Here is a 16,070-nt window from a genome sequence, read left to right on the forward strand (position 1 = left end):
ATTTATGCATATCAGGTAATGCTAAGTTCTGATAAATACATAGAAAAATCAAGCTGGGTAAGCTAGAGAGTGGTGGGGGGTCTGGAGTGCACTTACTGGCTTCTTGTACACTAGGGCGGTCGGAGGGGTTTATGTGATACGCGGTCATTTGAGCAGTGACCTAAGGGAATTAAAAAACCATCCAGAAGGAGGAGATGGCTGCTACAAAGTCCGTGAGGTAGACCAGTGTGTCTACAGCAGACTGAGTAATGGTGGGCGGTGAGCGATGGGGTTGGAGTGGAAGAGGGGGGTCAGCACGGACGCAGACGCCCTGTGCTAGTCCAGAGTGTGCAGGCCGGGAGGGGAGGACACCCAAGTGAGGACTGTGATGGCGAACTGTGATCAGAGTCAGGTGTACTGAGAAGGAAGGGCTCACGTTGTCTGTGGCGGTGAGGGGCAGGGATTAGTAATGACTCAGAGCTTGTTTGGTCTGAGCACCTGGCCCAAGGAAGTTTCTCTTTACGACTGTGGGGCGACAGCAGGGTGCATGTGGGGGGCAAGGCTGGGAGCTCCGTCAGTTGGTCTTGGACAAGCGAGATTGGAGTCGTCAGACATCAGACTGGAGATGTTTGGAAAGCAGGCGCATACGCTGTTGAGCCAAGAGGAAAGGCCACAGTGAGGGATGTGGGTGTGTTTGGGTCTGTACGTGCAGTCGATGCCGTGGGATGGGACAGCATCCCTTCGGGAGTTTGTGGAGAGGAACAGTCTAAGCACTGAACTTTGGACGCGCCAGTTGTCCCGTGGAGAAGACACGGAAAGTTATCAAAGGAGATTCAGAAGGAAAAAAGTAACTCAGTAACATGAGGAAAACCAAGAAAACTCCTTTGTCAACAGATTTTTAAGTACACATTTAACCACAGGACTGTGTGTTTAAGCTTTGTTTGACCTTGTTTCGGACCATCCTAACACTCCGAGGAAAGCCTCCATCTTACCCTCCTTTACCTAACATTCTGTTTCATTTTTGAAGCTGCATATTCGAGTAATTTTTCCAGTTCTTTTCCTATGTCCCTTTTCAGTTTATTAAATAAATAAGGCAGTGCTACCCATGAGAATTTCACCGATAATAATGATGTGAAGTACTGTGTCAAATGCCTTGTTAAAAGCCGCATCTCCGGGGACGCCTGGGGGCTCAGAGGGCCCAGCGTCCGGCTCTTGGTCTCAGCTCGGATCTTGATCTCAGCGTTGGGAGGTTAAGCCCCACGGTGAGCTCCACACGGGGCTTGGAATCTACTCTGAGCGAAACCGACGAAACAAAGCAGCGTATCTGGGCAGTCTGCTACAGTTTTCTGATCACACATCGACCGTCTGTCACCATAGTGGTTGGCCCTCATCTGGGCTCATCAGGGAAGAAACTAGCCAGAACGTCTCCCATCGCAGTGTGTCCGTCCGTGTGGCGCGGTGGAGGCAGTAAACACGGGAAGGAAGTAGCATCCACCAGGGTCGGCGGTGATGGACACCGGAGAGACGGAGCCGGGCTGCGGGGTGTCGGGCTGGGCGCCTGTGCCGGCCGGCGTGGCTCACCAGGAAAGTGACTGAGGGGAGGCCCAGGGGACTTGAAACCGTGAACCTTGCTGAGACCTGGGGGGCGAGTGTTGCAGGCCGACGGCACAATAAGGGCAGAGGCCTGAGACGGGAGGCTGCCCACAGTGTGCGGGGCAGGGAGGCCGTGAGCCGGAGCTGGGTGAGCGCAGGAAAGCCCTGGTCACAGAGGTTAAGCCGGGGGACATCTCTGCTCAAGGGAGAGGGCGGCTGTCAGCCATATCTGTCCCTTGTTTTCATCTCATTGGCACAATTAACCGTTTCTTCTGTTATTACTATTACTATTGTCGCTATTGTTGGGGTGGTTCCAGCTTGTAAGTCAAAGATTTCTGACGAGAAGAGATAAAGAAAATACTAAGGTCAGAAGTGTGGATGCCGAGTTGCTGGGATCCACCAGATTCTAGCTTGGTCTGGAATTCTTGGATACTGCCTGTGTCCCTCAAAATGCTGTAGATACACTCCATTATATCCTGGTTTGTCTGTGTGTGTGTGTGCTGTGTGTGTGTGTGTGTAAATGTTGCTTTTTTCTTTTCTGAATATTTAGCAGACTGTCATTTGCTATTGGAATTCATTACTTTTCCTGGGTTACATGTAAATGCTTCAGCTTTTGTTACTTTAGCCTGGCATGTGACGAGCTTTCTCAGTCACTTTACAAGTCCTTCTTTAGCCCGGGGTATTTTGTTTGTTTCTTGGTGCGTCAGTTCTGTCCTTTCTGTTTTGTTCTCTTCAAGATACCAAATATGCAGTCTTTCTCTTCATGTCTTCTAAAGAACCGCTCAGAATCACTCTCTGCATCATCGACACAAACTTCAGCAAAATAATTCTGTACTGTTCCTAATTCTGTTTAAATTTACAATGGCTCTTTCTAATTAAAGTTACCTCTGTATTTTGGTGCTTTTCCTTCATTTGTGTGTGTCTTTTGACATCATTAGTAAATTCTTATTAATTCTTTCAAGTTTTTTGAAAGCAATTGCTTTCCTAAAATTGACTTTTCATATATTCTTCCGCTCACATCTCGAAGTAGCTTTATCCTGGGTACACCAGCATAGTACTCACACCTTGTGTATTTTAGGTAGTTCTTCTTTTTCTCATGTTATGTATGTTGAGAGGTTATTTGTTGACTTCCGTTTTTTTGTTTGTCTCTCCTCGAAAATGTTAGGGGTGGTGTTTATGGGTAGAATTTCCTTGTCTCTGCACACCGTAGCTGTACATGTTGTGAGAATTCTCCTGTTAGATGTTGCATTGGAAACCTAGCTAGCGAGGTTCAGCAACACTGATTCCGTAGTAGGTCACCCAGGAGGACAGGGAGGGAACAGTGGGGGACATTGCCACAGGAGAAATTTACCTGTGCCATTTGTCTGTTGTTGACTGAAGCAAATCGTTATTTTGGAATCAAGATCTCTTTGCAGTGTTTCTTCATTTTAACCTGTCCTGGTAAAAAGTACGGCTACATCCAGTCTATTTAGTGATTTCCTAAGATTGGAAAAATGTTTCATTCTGTTAGTGAATCCTGGTTTCCTTGAATTTCTCAGTGTATTCCTAAATACAGGGTCCTACCGCATAAACAGAGGGAACCGGCATCCACTGCTCACCAGGTGCATTTCAGATCCCATGTCATTAATTTCCCTAGAGCATTTGTTACTGACTTAATACAGCAGTGCCGTTTCTGGGCACGGGGAATTTTAAGTAAGCCCCTGGTGACTGTTTTCGATTTGGTTTCACTGGTCTTGTGTCGCCTTGAAATCAGTGGCACGTGGCTGCCACAGTTCCCTGGCTTCTCTGTTTTTATATTCTTTAGTTCTTTAACAAAGTGAGAGGGGAAAGATTATAGACTAATAACTTTTTTTTTAAGATTTTATTTTTAAGTTATCTCACAACCAAACATGGGGCTTGAACCCACAACCCCATGATCAAGAGCCACACACTCCGCTGACTGAGCCGGTCAGGTGTGCCTAGAATGACAACTTTTTTTTTTTTTTAATTATTTTTTTTTAGGTTTTTTTTTTTTTTTTAATTTTATTTTTTATAAACATATATTTTTATCCCCAGGGGTACAGGTCTGTGAATCGCCAGGTTTACACACTTCACAGCACTCACCATAGCACATACCCTCCCCAATGTCCTTAACCCCACCCCCCCTCTCCCAACCCCCCTCCCCCCATCAACCCTCAGTTTGTTTTGTGAGATTAAGAGTCACTTATGGTTTGTCTCCCTCCCAAACTTTTAAATGATTGTTTTTCCTGGGATTGTTCTTTTTTTGTTTTTTTTTTTTTGTTTTGTTTGTTTTTTGGTTATTGGTTGTTTTTTGGTTTGGGTTTGGGTTTTTTTGCATTTATTTATTTATTTATTTGGTTGGGGGGTAGGGAGAGGCAGAGGGAGAGGGAAAGAGAGAATCAAAAGCAGGCTCCATGCCCATCATGGAGCCTGACACAGGGCTCAATCCCACAACCCCGAGATCATGACTGAGCAGAAATCCAGAGTCGGACGTTTAACTGACTGAACTGCCCAGGCACCCTCTTTTGCTCATATAAACTATCTGTTCCTGCATTTATTGAGAAATTTCTGCATTATCTACCTAATACCATGATCATACATTCCACAGACTAATTGTCTTTTTTTTTTTTAAAGATTTATTTATGTATTTGACAGAGATTAGAAGTAGGCAGAGAGGCAGGCAGAGAGAGAGAGGAGGAAGCAGGCTCCCCGCTGAGCAGAGAGCCAGATATGGGGCTCGATCCCAGGACCCTGGGATCCTGACCTGAGCCGACGGCAGAGGCTTCAACCCGCTGAGCCACCCAGGCGCCCCACTAATTGTCTTTTATGTGATAATCAGCTGTAGTACAGGAAGCGGTATGATCAGGAGGGCAGGAAGGTTTCAGTTAGGACAAAAGGCTGCACAGTTGTTCTCCTGAGGGCAGTTGAGAAGAGAGGATTTGCTGATGACAGACGGGTGTCCCAGGGCTCAGTGGAGGGACTTTGTCAGCAGGGAGGGAGGACAGGAGGAAAGGTGAGTCAGGCCGGTAGGTATGTGGGGTAGCCTGGGATGGGGGTCCAAGTGATGGGGTCCATTTTCAGGACTGGAGCTTCCTAGGGTGTGAGGAAAGCACTAAACACCAGCCTGCAAACATTTGCAGACTCTCCCCCCCACCCCGCAACACCCCCTGCTTTTATTTTTTGTGGTTTTTTAGTTGTACATTTCACTGTCAGAGATTTATTTGAGCTTTTTCTTTTTAGAATCTAGTTTTGTTTGATCGAAGTCATACTGCTGAGTAAGAGTCAAAAGTTGAGGGTTGAGACGTATGTCTGGACACTGACCAACAGGAGCACTGGTGTTAGGACCTCTCAGTAGACCGGATTTTGAGTAAGATCATTTTACTTCTAAATGTATTTACTCTGAATTCAAATTGTGAGAGCGGCACTCAGCTTCACATAGAAGGGAAAGAGTTTATATAAAATTGAGCATTTGCTTTTGGGACTATTTTGGTAATTTCACACAAAGAGTCTTCTCCCTGCTGTTCAGATCCTTTGTATTTATTTGTATTATCTTTATCCTTTCTTCTTTGCAACTTAAAATTATTTTTGCTTGACATTTTACATAGAGTGTGCAACCCTGAGGGGCTGGATGGTAGATTTCCTTAATCCACTGCTCTCATGATGCCTAGTAAAGTCTAGGCACATCTTGTCTCAAAAAGCAGGTGAAGAAGAGGATCGGCATAACCAGCCCCATCGTGGGACTGAAAGTCCAACTTGGCCAGCGCCTGATTTGACGAGTCAGTCACCCAGTGAGAATTCAACATTTCCAGAATTTCTGTTGGAATCTGTTGGAGAAGGAGCGTGCATTATGCCTTGATGTGAAATGAATGAATGATCTGGAAATTAGCAGGGGTGTCTGAGCCCTGTGAAAGTCACTGAAGCACTGACCAGATAATTACGCTGCAGGTGTCTGAGGCTTCTGTGAGTGGAAGTTTGTAGAACAGGTTGCAGCAGTATCAGAGAAAACACTGCCAGGACGTAGCTCTGAATGTCTCCATTTCTGTTTGGATATTTGTGTTATTTGTTTCTGTTGAGTATGAGCTGCTTTTGCCAATTGGGTGTACAGTTTGCCTTTGCTTGGCTTGGTAATCTCAGGTGATGCAACCTCTTTCATGTGTCAGGGGTTCATGGTTTTTCCTCCCCTCTGAATCGTCAACCCTAACCTTGTCTCCTTTTTTTTTTTTTTTAAAGATTTATTAATTGTGGGAGGGGCATGGCAGAGGGAGAGAGAAAGAAAAAATCTCAAGCAGACTCCGAGCTGGCCACAGAGCCCAAATGTGGGGCTCGATCTCAGTGACCCTGAGATCATGACCTAAGCGGAAACCGTGAGTCGGACACTTTACTGGCTGAGCCCCCCAGCACCCCTCCATCATTCTTAAATTAGAGCCAACTGTATGTTTCTGAGAAGACTGAGGCTGTTTGCAATGAGCCCCTTTTCTCTGCTAGTTCGTATGTCAGAACGTCTCCCCTGTATTAGCGGTTGGTGTCATGCTCTCGCGTCTTCCCACAGCTCTCCTTGTGCTCCTGCTCGCGTCCACTTTACCCAGAGCTGCTTCTACTCACGTAGAATTATTTACACTGGGCATTTTCTAATGAAATCAGAACAGGGCTTCTGAGACAATCTTAAGATCACCTTAATGCAGCCGGTGACAGCCGTCAGATACCTCCTTCCGGTCTTTTCTCCTTCACATGCTTGTCTTTGTGCAGTACTAGTTGCAGTGCACATGCATGTTTGGTTCTGGGGTTTTTTAGTTTGCATTATGCCGTAAGTAGTTCATGTTGTTATGCCATCTAATATTATCTCCAGTGACTAAAATGTCTCATTGAATTTCTTCTCCGTGTTAGTATTTTACTTTCTCTTGGTTGGATTGTTGGATCTTTAGATTGCTTTGTTTTTCATAGACCGATTATGGAAGTGGCAGTCTTATTCTTGTGAAATAATTCCTAAAGAAAATGCTAGGATCTGAGGTTAATAGATCAAAGGACATAAATATTTTACGGCATTTAATACACATTTATCAACTTACTGTTGTGGTTTATACTTTCATTTTAACCAGATTAAATTAGCAATTATATATCTTCTTGTATATAAATAGCAGGGACATTGTTTTAATATTTTTATTTAAAGCAAATAAGCAGCATGCCTGGGTGGCTCAGTCGGTTAAGTGCCTGACTTTGGCTCAGATCATGATCTCAGGGTCCTGGGGTTGGGGGGCAAACTATACCCCCACCCCCATGGGGCTCCCTGCTCAGGGGGGAGACTGCTTCTCCTTCTGCTCCTCCCCCTGTTAGTGCACACACACTCTCTCTCTCACACAAATAAATAAAAATCTTTATTTTTTTAATTTATTTATTGGACACAGAGAGAGCACAAGCTGCCGGGAGTGGTGGAGGGAGAGGGAGAAGCAGACTCCCTGATGGACAGAGAGCTCGACCCCTGACTTGATCACAACCTGAGCAGAAGGTAGACGCTCAGCCAACTGAGCCGCCCAGGCTCCCTAATTAAAATATTAAAAAAAAGAAAGCGAATAAGAATCTTTCCATACTTAAATAGGTGTATTTCCTTTTGTGTGAATTGCATCTCTGCGCCTGTTGTTATAATACATTTAAAAGAGCTTGTCTGATACAGTGTAAATAGCACTTAGATTTGAATTCCTACTTTGCCACTTTTCATCTGGGTGACCTTTTAATAAAATAACTTTTCAAAGCCTCAAATGTAAAATGGGGATAAAATAAACCAAAATTTATAGGATGCAGCTAAAACAGGATGAAAATTTATATGCTTATATTCATTAATTAGAACACCAAAAACAATTTTTTAAAAAGTGGGGGGATTAATAAGAGAAGAAATTAACAATCCACACTTTAAAATATAGATGTGGTTATTAATGCAAGAGGTATTTTATTAGATGGATCAGTAAAATAGACTATCTTTGGCAATCTGTTCAAGAAGTAAAATACAAACGTTAAGGAATGAGAAGAGAAATGTAACTATAAACATGGAGATTATGAATAATTTAATAGGGAATACTGTATACTAATACATTCGAAAATTGGGATTTAGTGGCCAATTTTGAGGAGATTCTAAATTATCAAAACTGAAGAAGAGTTAAGACATTTAAACATACTGTTAACCAATGAAAAATCTGAAAAATTCATGAAGACCACCTAAAATGTCATGATGTCCAAAAGCTTTACTAGATAATTCCACCAAACATTAAAGAGGTGATAACTGGTACATAATATAAAGTATGCGTTTCAGAAGTTAGGGAACGAACTTATTCTAGGAGGGAAGTTTATTCCTATCACAAAAGTTAGAGCATTGTACAAAACAGAAAAACTTGCCAGCCATTTTTATCGGCGCAAACATAAGTGTGGAAATCCTCAGTAAGTAAATTAGCAGCACTTTATTAATTGTTCATTGCCAGGCGACGGCAAGTGGATTAGTGCAGTAATTCTATAAGAGATGAAGATGATTTGGACCAGAATTGCAGGTAGTGGAGGTGGGGAGCAGTGCTTGGGTTGATGGATGCAATTCTAGATATATTTGGAAGGTAGAGCTAACAAGAGTTGCTGATTAATCCAGATGTGTGGGATAAAACAAGAAAGGAGAAATGATGGCACTTGGGTTTTGCCTGCGCAAATGAGAAGACGGGTTGCCATAACACGGATGGGAGTGTTTGCTCAGGTTTGGATGTGCTGTTTGAAATCACCTAACAGACCTCTGAATACTGATGTTGAGGAGGTGGTGGTTGGGTATGTGAGTCTGGAGTTTAGGTGAATGAAGTGAACGAGAGATACAAATTTGAGATTCCTTAGTAATACGGGTGATTTAGGAACCAGCAGTATATAATGGGATGTAACGATGCAAGGCTGGAGAGATCTCCGAGGAGGTGAGTGTGGTTTGAATAGAGAAGAAAATAAACAACAGCCCAGGGCCAGGACGTTTAGGAGTCTGAGATGGGAGGAAGCCTCACGAAGACTGGAAAGAAGTGTCCGGGAGGCAGGGGAGAAGCTGGGGCCATGTGAGCAGCAGTGCCGGAGACACTATGTCAGGTAAGAGACAGTAGTCAGCTGTGTCAGTGCTGCCCACATTTCAGGGGAGCGGAGGGTTACCTTGTGGGTTTGGCAGCGCGGAAGTCGTCAGTGATCTTAATAAGAGCTGTCTCCTTAGAGCAAGCAAGAGAAAAGAGAAATTGAAGGCAGCAAGTATAGACAGTTGCTTTATAGAGTTTTGCCTTGAAAGGGAGGTGGGGGAGCTAGATAGGAAGGGAACCGAGAATCTTCTTACTGAGCTATAAATCGACATGTGACATTTTACTGTCAGTTGTAGACACAGTGCACAGCGATTCGATATCTGTAATGCTGCTGTGACACCCCCGTGGGCCCAGGGAACGTGCGTCACCACATAGGCACCTTTCCGTCTTGTGATGAGGTCTTCTAAGATCTACTCTCCGCGCACCTTTCAGACACATAACACAGTACCGTTAAGTGTAGCTGCCGTACATGACGTCCCTGGGACTTGGATATGCTTCTAAGTGGGTGTGTGTACCTTTTGACCTTCTTCGTTCATTTTGCCCACCCCTCAATTCCTGGGATGTTTGGTTTTTAAAATACTTTTTCTTTTAAAAAAGGGGAACAAATGACAACATGCACATGTATTTATGGGAGCGGTCCAGGAGAGAGGAAATGGGCTGATACAGGACAGGGAGGGACGAACACGGGAGGGACGGTGACTTACCCACCACTGGAGCCTCCTCATGGCCAGATCAGTCTTTTCCTTTAGAACTCAGCTCCATTTACTCATTTTCCACTTCGTACGAAAGACTTGAAGTTGGTTATCAGAAAAGTGACTATAACAACAAAACAGTGGAAAAAGTAGAAGAAGAAAAAAAGGTTTTTGAGTAGTTACTACTTTTCTCCGAATAAGCAGAAGACGTGGCTTTCAACTTCCAGGCATGTGAAGTGTGACCCAAGGGAAGTCACTTCACTTATTCTCTAAGGGAAGAGTGCCGATCCCTGTTTTTTTCAGGGCAAAGTTTGTATTATTATTATTATTGAATTTCATAAAAATGCAAATCTGTTTCTAGATCTGATTTTGTATCAGTTGTTCATTTCAAAGGCATAATATTAAAATGTGGTTCAATGTTAAGTCAGTGGGGTGATATACAGGTATCTGGAGGAGGGTACAAATGTTAGAATTTTCTGGAGTAATTTCTCAACCTAGATCCTCCCTCTAGTAGATAAGCTTATCTAGTAGATAAGGCTAAGGTGCTGTGGCCCAAGGTAGAAGTTAGAACACAAGGAGAAGGAGACAGAAAGCATGTGTTTAAAATCTTCCTCAGTATAATTTCCTTTAATCAGACTTCGGCTAAGAGGGGAGCCTTGGACAGTTAACGATGATACTTGTAAACAGGGACCTAGAGGGCAGACAGGTATAGCCTGTCCCCGTGGATTATCAGCATATCTAGAAGACAGAGAAACCAGAGGAACAGACAGGAGATGTAATGTTCCCATCAGGTAAAATGAAATTCTGGCATTTTGAATTTTGAATATCATAGAACCCAATAAATCTTTCTTATTCCATTATAAAATCACCCCACCTTAGTGAGGAATAAGGAGTGCTTACAAGCAAAGTCCATGTTTTCCTTATTACACAGGCCAAAACAGCTTTAGGCAAGCTGAGTTTTGTGGAAGCCCAAAAGAAGTTTTCTTCTAAAGCGTGGTATGGTTAGTTTTAGCCTAAATTTCATTATGGAGGCTTTGCTGCTGATCATTAACAATAAGCAGAGAAACTTGAGGAGTCTGTGTGGAGTATCAGTACTGGGCATCTCGGCTTCCTGAAAGAATTAGTTGCAAAATACTTCTCTACATAACCGAAGTGCATTTTCCTGCTATATGGAAACATTTCATACTGACCATTTAAAGACCATGACTTTGTTTGCTTGTGCTTAAGATGAAGCCCATAATCTTAACAATAGACTAGACACATGGGTTGTCTGCCTGTGAAAGGTTTTGCTGATCCAGCCTGTGAGTGAATCACGAGGGCAGTAGGCAGTGTGTTGTTTCATCTAAAGAGCAGTATCAGGGCGCCTGGGGGGCTCAGTGGGTTAAAGCCTCTGCCTTCGGCTCAGGTCATGATCTCAGGGTCCTGGGATCGAGCCCCACATCGGGCTCTCTCTGCAGCAGGGAGCCTGCTTCCCCCTCTCTCTCTGCCTGCCTCTCTGTCTGCTTGTGATCTCTGTCTATCAGTTAAATAAATAAAATTAAAAAAAAATAAAGAGCAGTATCAAACCACTACGGGAAAAAATTTTTTACGTGGAAGCTAAACACATTCCTCTTTTGCCAGATTCTTGGCGACCACAGCTCTGTTTCAGACGAGAGATGTTGACAAGTACTAACTACAGAGGGACTGTATTAAGCCCGTACACATAGCTGGTTTTAGTCCTCGGAACCGAAGTCTGATTAAAGGCACATTTCCTTATTGTATGAAAAAGAATATGCTAACGGTCTAGTCATAGAGTTGTTGTGCATAGGATTCAGCCCCCCTGGATTACAGTTTATTAAACTAAAAAGGCAACAAAGTCAAAAGAATGTTTTAGTTTTGTCATAGGTGTTATCACGAGCGGACACCTTCTTACCTGCCTCCCCAGCTAGTCCTTAAACTCCGTGAGAGTGGGAGCTTTATCTGATACTGTGATAGTGCTGGGCACCTGCTGAGGAGATAGTTGCCTAAACAAGACTTAATTACATCCTGACATTCACAAATGGATCTGTTGGGTTAAGCACTTAGATCCGTCTTTTCTCTCCTTAACTTTATTATTCATCTGCCCTGAGAAGTGAATCCTTTTCTTCTAGCAGCCTTGAACTTACTAGAAATGCTTACTGTGTCCATCAGTGATTTGAAGCTGTTTTATCTCATGGACTCCTTTTTCCTAAATTAAGTTGTTATTAAGAAAAGCCCCTTCATAAACTGAGATGTTTATTATGGACCTTTTTCATCCTAAATTAAATTAGCTAATAGTAAACATTATAGAAAGCCCTTTGAAAACTTATTATAGGGTGCCTCAGTCATTGGGTGTCTGCCTTTGGCTCAGGTCGTGATCCCAGAGTCTGGGATCTAGCCCTGCATGGGGCTCCCTGCTCTGTGGGGAATCTGCTTCTCCCTCTGTCTCTCCTGCTGCTTGTGTTCCCTCTCTCTCTGTTCTCTCTCTGTCAAATAAATAAAATAAAATCTTTAAAAAAAAACTTATTATAATGTTCTTTAGGAATATTAAGTTCTTATTATTTCTGTTTCCTTGTGTTGAGCTAACCAGTTTTTAAGAGTACCTCACTTACAGAATCCCGGCCGGCTCGCCTCTGCCAGGGATTCACAGTGTCAGGTCCTTCTGTCTCCCTCTCAACCTTGTATCCTACTGTGTTGCTCTCCTGTGGCCTTCAAGCTTCTGTATCCTTCCTAGCTTTCTGTGTGATGCTTCCTCTGAGCTTTCACACTGAGCTGCTGGTGCACCTGCCTTCCTACCCTGTACCACACTTTGAAACAACTCCATGTGTAGCATTTCCTTTCTGCTCAATTACGTAGCAGAACAAGTAAAGGCACTACTCTTCCGCTCCTTTCCTTTTCCTTTTCCTATTTCTTTTCCTTTTCCTTTCCTTTCTTTTCTTTTCCCCGTAATGCTAGGATAAACTCAGGATGAGTGTACTAGTCCCTTGGCTGATATTTAGGATTTTAAAACTTTTTAAAATAAGCATTTGCAAAAGGGTCAGCAGCACCCTCTTTGCTACATACCCCCATTCTCTTTGTCTGTCTTTGAGGTTCCCAGTCTTCCATAACTCTTCCTTATGATCGCTCATTCTTAGAGTAGTTAGAATTTTTCTACCAGTGGTGTTTATGTAACATAAATGACTTCTATTTATAATTTATTTTAATCTAAAATATCTAAGTCAGAGGCTCCTGCGTGGCTTAGTGGGTTAAAACCTCTGCCTCTTGCTCCAGTCATGATCTCAGTGTCCTGGGATCGAGCCCTACATCGGGCTCTCTGCTCAGCTGGGAGCCTGCTTCCCCCTCTCTCTGCCTGCTTGTGATCTCTCTCTGTCAAATAAATAAATAAAATCTTAAAAAAATAAAATAAAATATCTAAATCATTTTGGTAATGGTGTCCTTAATATGTAGCATTGTAAAAAGTTTGGCATTCATACATTCACTTTTTGACCCAAGAATTTTACTCTTAATTGAAAACCTGTATTCACAGAAAGGTGTTCATAGTAGCTTTATTCTTCATAGCCCCGAGCTGGAAAACATAAACATCCCAAGTGATCAACAGTGGTAGAAGAGAAAAACATCGTTTGTCGTTATTCGTGCAACAGAACGTACCTAGCAGTAGGCAGGAGCAGAGCACTGGAGCACACAGCAACGTGTGTGAGCCTCAGTGGTGCCATTTCAAACACATAAAGCAGGGCTCAAAAGAGTCTATCGGGTATGAGTCCATTCCGATAAAATCCGAAACATGAAAACAAGGCTGAAGTGTGGTGGGAGCAAGTCAGAGACAGTGGTTGCCTTGGGGGGCAGGGATTGATGGAGAAGGATCGTGGGAGAGATTTTATAAAGAGATTAAGTGTTCTGTGTCCTTTGTTATTTGTATTACTGAGATGTTTATTATTAAAATTATTTCTTTTTTTTTAATCTTTGACAAATAGTAATTGTATACATTTAAGGGTCCATTTAGTGTGCAACCTGGTGGCATAGGTGTGCGCTTGATTACTGTGGTTGGGGTAACGAGCACCTGTGTCACACTACAAAGCTTCTGCACAGCAAAGGAAACTGTCATCAAACGAAAGGCAAATGATGGAATGGGAAAAAATATCTGCAAATCATATATCTGATAAGGAAGTAATATCTAAGATATAAAACACCCCACGCATACAACTGAATGGCAAAACAATCCCAAATAGATCAGTTAAAAAATGGGCAGAGGAGCTGAACATACATTTTCCAAAGAAGACACACAGCTGGCCAACAGGTATGGGAAGAGGGATTGACTATCACCGACCACCAGGAAAGGCAGGGCAAAATCCCAATGAGGTATCTATCACCTCACACCCACCAAGATGGCTACCGCCAAACAGATGAGAGGTAACAAGTGTCAGTGAGGGTGTGGAGAAAGGGGAGTCCCTGGGCACTAGGGGTGGGAATATAAACTGACATTGCTACCTCGGAGAATACTATAGAGGTTTCTCAAAACATTAAGACCAGAAATATCCAATGATCCAGCAACTCTTTTTCTGGGTTTGTATTTGAGGGAGATGGAATCGCTCTCTCAGCAGGTATCTGTACCTACGTTCACTGTAGTGTTTCTCACAACAGCCAAGACATGGAGATAACCAACATGTCTGTCAGCAGATGAATGTATAAAGGAAATGTCACACACACACATGTGTGTGTGTGTGTGTGTGTATAATATTATATATATATATATATTATATAATATATATATTACATAATATTCTACTGCTAGCTGTTGTTTGGAAAATAGGCTTAGAGGGGACACTTCGTGGAAGGCAGTTTCTCGTACCTTTACAGAGGACACAGGGCGAGCTTGTGCTGGAAGTAGCTATGATTTAGCACCTTTACCCAGACCCCAACCACCTGCTGCTGTCCCTGCTCCCGCACCGAAGCCCGGAGCTTTGGACTTGCAGTGAGGCGGTCGGTACTGCTGTGACGGTGACTGTGAGAGCGGCCGCCTGCTGTCCAGGGAGGAGCGGAGGCCCGGCTAGCGCGGTGGCCCCGCTGGAGCAGATGAATGGAGAGGAATAAATTCTGCTCCCACAGTGCAGTGCGTATCAGCTCACTTGCTAGCATCGTACAGTGTTTCCTTCCGTTAGCAAACTTTTGTACTACTTTTACTGATTATATAGAAAACTTCAGAAATAAAGAGGTAATTTGTAAAATTTGATATTTTAATATAAGTAAGCATACATGGAATCTATAATTCTAAGTCCTAGCAATTTTAATTTTCGATCTATTTATAGTAGATTATAATAATTAAATAATGCTCTGTAAAAGCATAGTGTGTAAAAGCATAAAAGTATATAAAGTTATATACGTTAATAATTAAGGGGTTATATGCGTTATTTATATATGTTAATTATAAACTAAGGGGTTTTTAGTTTATTATATTTAGTTATGTCTTTTTTTTTTTTTTATTAAAAGTACCAAGACACGAATATGCAGGGAGTTGTGTATGAACTCAACAGCTACATAGAGCAGCGGCTGGACGCAGGAGGAGACAACCAGCTACTCCTCTATGAGTTGAGTAACGTCATTAAAATAGGTAAGAAATGCTTTGTATTCCTCCTGTAGAAAATTGGAACCGAAGTTTCTTTTATTCCATTGCAGAAAATGGAAAAAGTAATGTACTTTACTACAAGGCAAATGCAAGTCATTTATTTACTTCTGTTTTTGGGCTAAATTTGAAATGAAAATATTTTATTGTGAAACTACCAGAATGAGTCAAACCGAAAAGTTCCTAAGTTATCTAATCCCAAAAAAGTATCTGTCAGATATATACATGGAATGTACTGTGCTCTCTAGATAAAACCTGGTTTTCTTTGGAAAGTATAATTTTACTGAATTAAATCACCTTTTTATGAAGGAAATTGTTAATTTTTAAGGAACAAAAACCATTTTAAATTTATTTGGGGAGATGACAGCCTTATATACTGTTACCACCATTTTACTGATGAGGAAGCTGTGTCAAAGACAGACGGGCCAAATATTTTACCCAAGGCCACATGAGTACAAAAGTGTGAAGCAGGAGTCTGCGTTCAGGCAATCCTCTGCTCACAGTATCTGTTCTCTGCTAGGATAATTGCCTTCAGATGGCCCCGAAGCAGTGTTAGGAATGTGTGTCGTCAGTGATGACATGTGGATGTGCGTGTGTGTGTATGTATGTGTATATATATATATATATATATATATATATATATATGCCATCCTTTTGGGTTGATGCTATTATCAATCCTTCATTATTATGAATATCTCATCCGGTATTTTTTGTACTTTAAAAATTAAATACAGTTCTTAAAAATATTTCCAATAGCTTTGATATTTAAAGTTTCAAAGAGACACTGTCACATAGAACATTGGTGCGTTTGAGGATGTCACATCTTAAAATCTCCAACAGCTGATGAATAATGAACGAAAATGCTCTCATTATGGGATTGAGTAAAGCCGCGAGTTAGCTTGCTCGGGTGACTGCATGACCATTGCTTGTGTTAACATAAGTCTTGTCGCAAAGACTCCTATCTGAGGTCTCGCCTTAGAGAGTTCATACGTGCTCTGTTCTCCCATTGAGATTAGTTTCTTCCCTTTTTATTACTTTGGCAGCCACAAAAGCTGATGGATTTGCACTGTATTTCCTTGGAGAGTGCAATAATGTAAGTATCTAAATTTAGATTTT

General features: G+C 42.3%; 1 protein-coding gene across 2 annotated transcripts in view; it reads left to right on the forward strand.

Annotated features, from left to right (window-relative positions):
* The window catches only part of LOC111158707 (phosphodiesterase 10A), a 570,570-nt gene that overhangs the window by 469,991 nt on the left and 84,509 nt on the right, over positions 1-16,070 (forward strand). For both annotated transcript variants that reach the window (XM_022520920.1, XM_022520921.1), the window contains 2 exons: positions 14,822-14,942; positions 15,998-16,047. In XM_022520920.1, coding sequence (XP_022376628.1) covers positions 14,822-14,942; positions 15,998-16,047 — 171 coding nt within the window. The remainder of the gene's footprint in view (positions 1-14,821; positions 14,943-15,997; positions 16,048-16,070) is intronic.

Source organism: Enhydra lutris, unplaced genomic scaffold (genome assembly GCF_002288905.1).
Source record: "Enhydra lutris kenyoni isolate GAN:26980312 unplaced genomic scaffold, ASM228890v2 scaffoldscaffold62, whole genome shotgun sequence".
Lineage (NCBI taxonomy): Eukaryota > Metazoa > Chordata > Mammalia > Carnivora > Mustelidae > Enhydra > Enhydra lutris.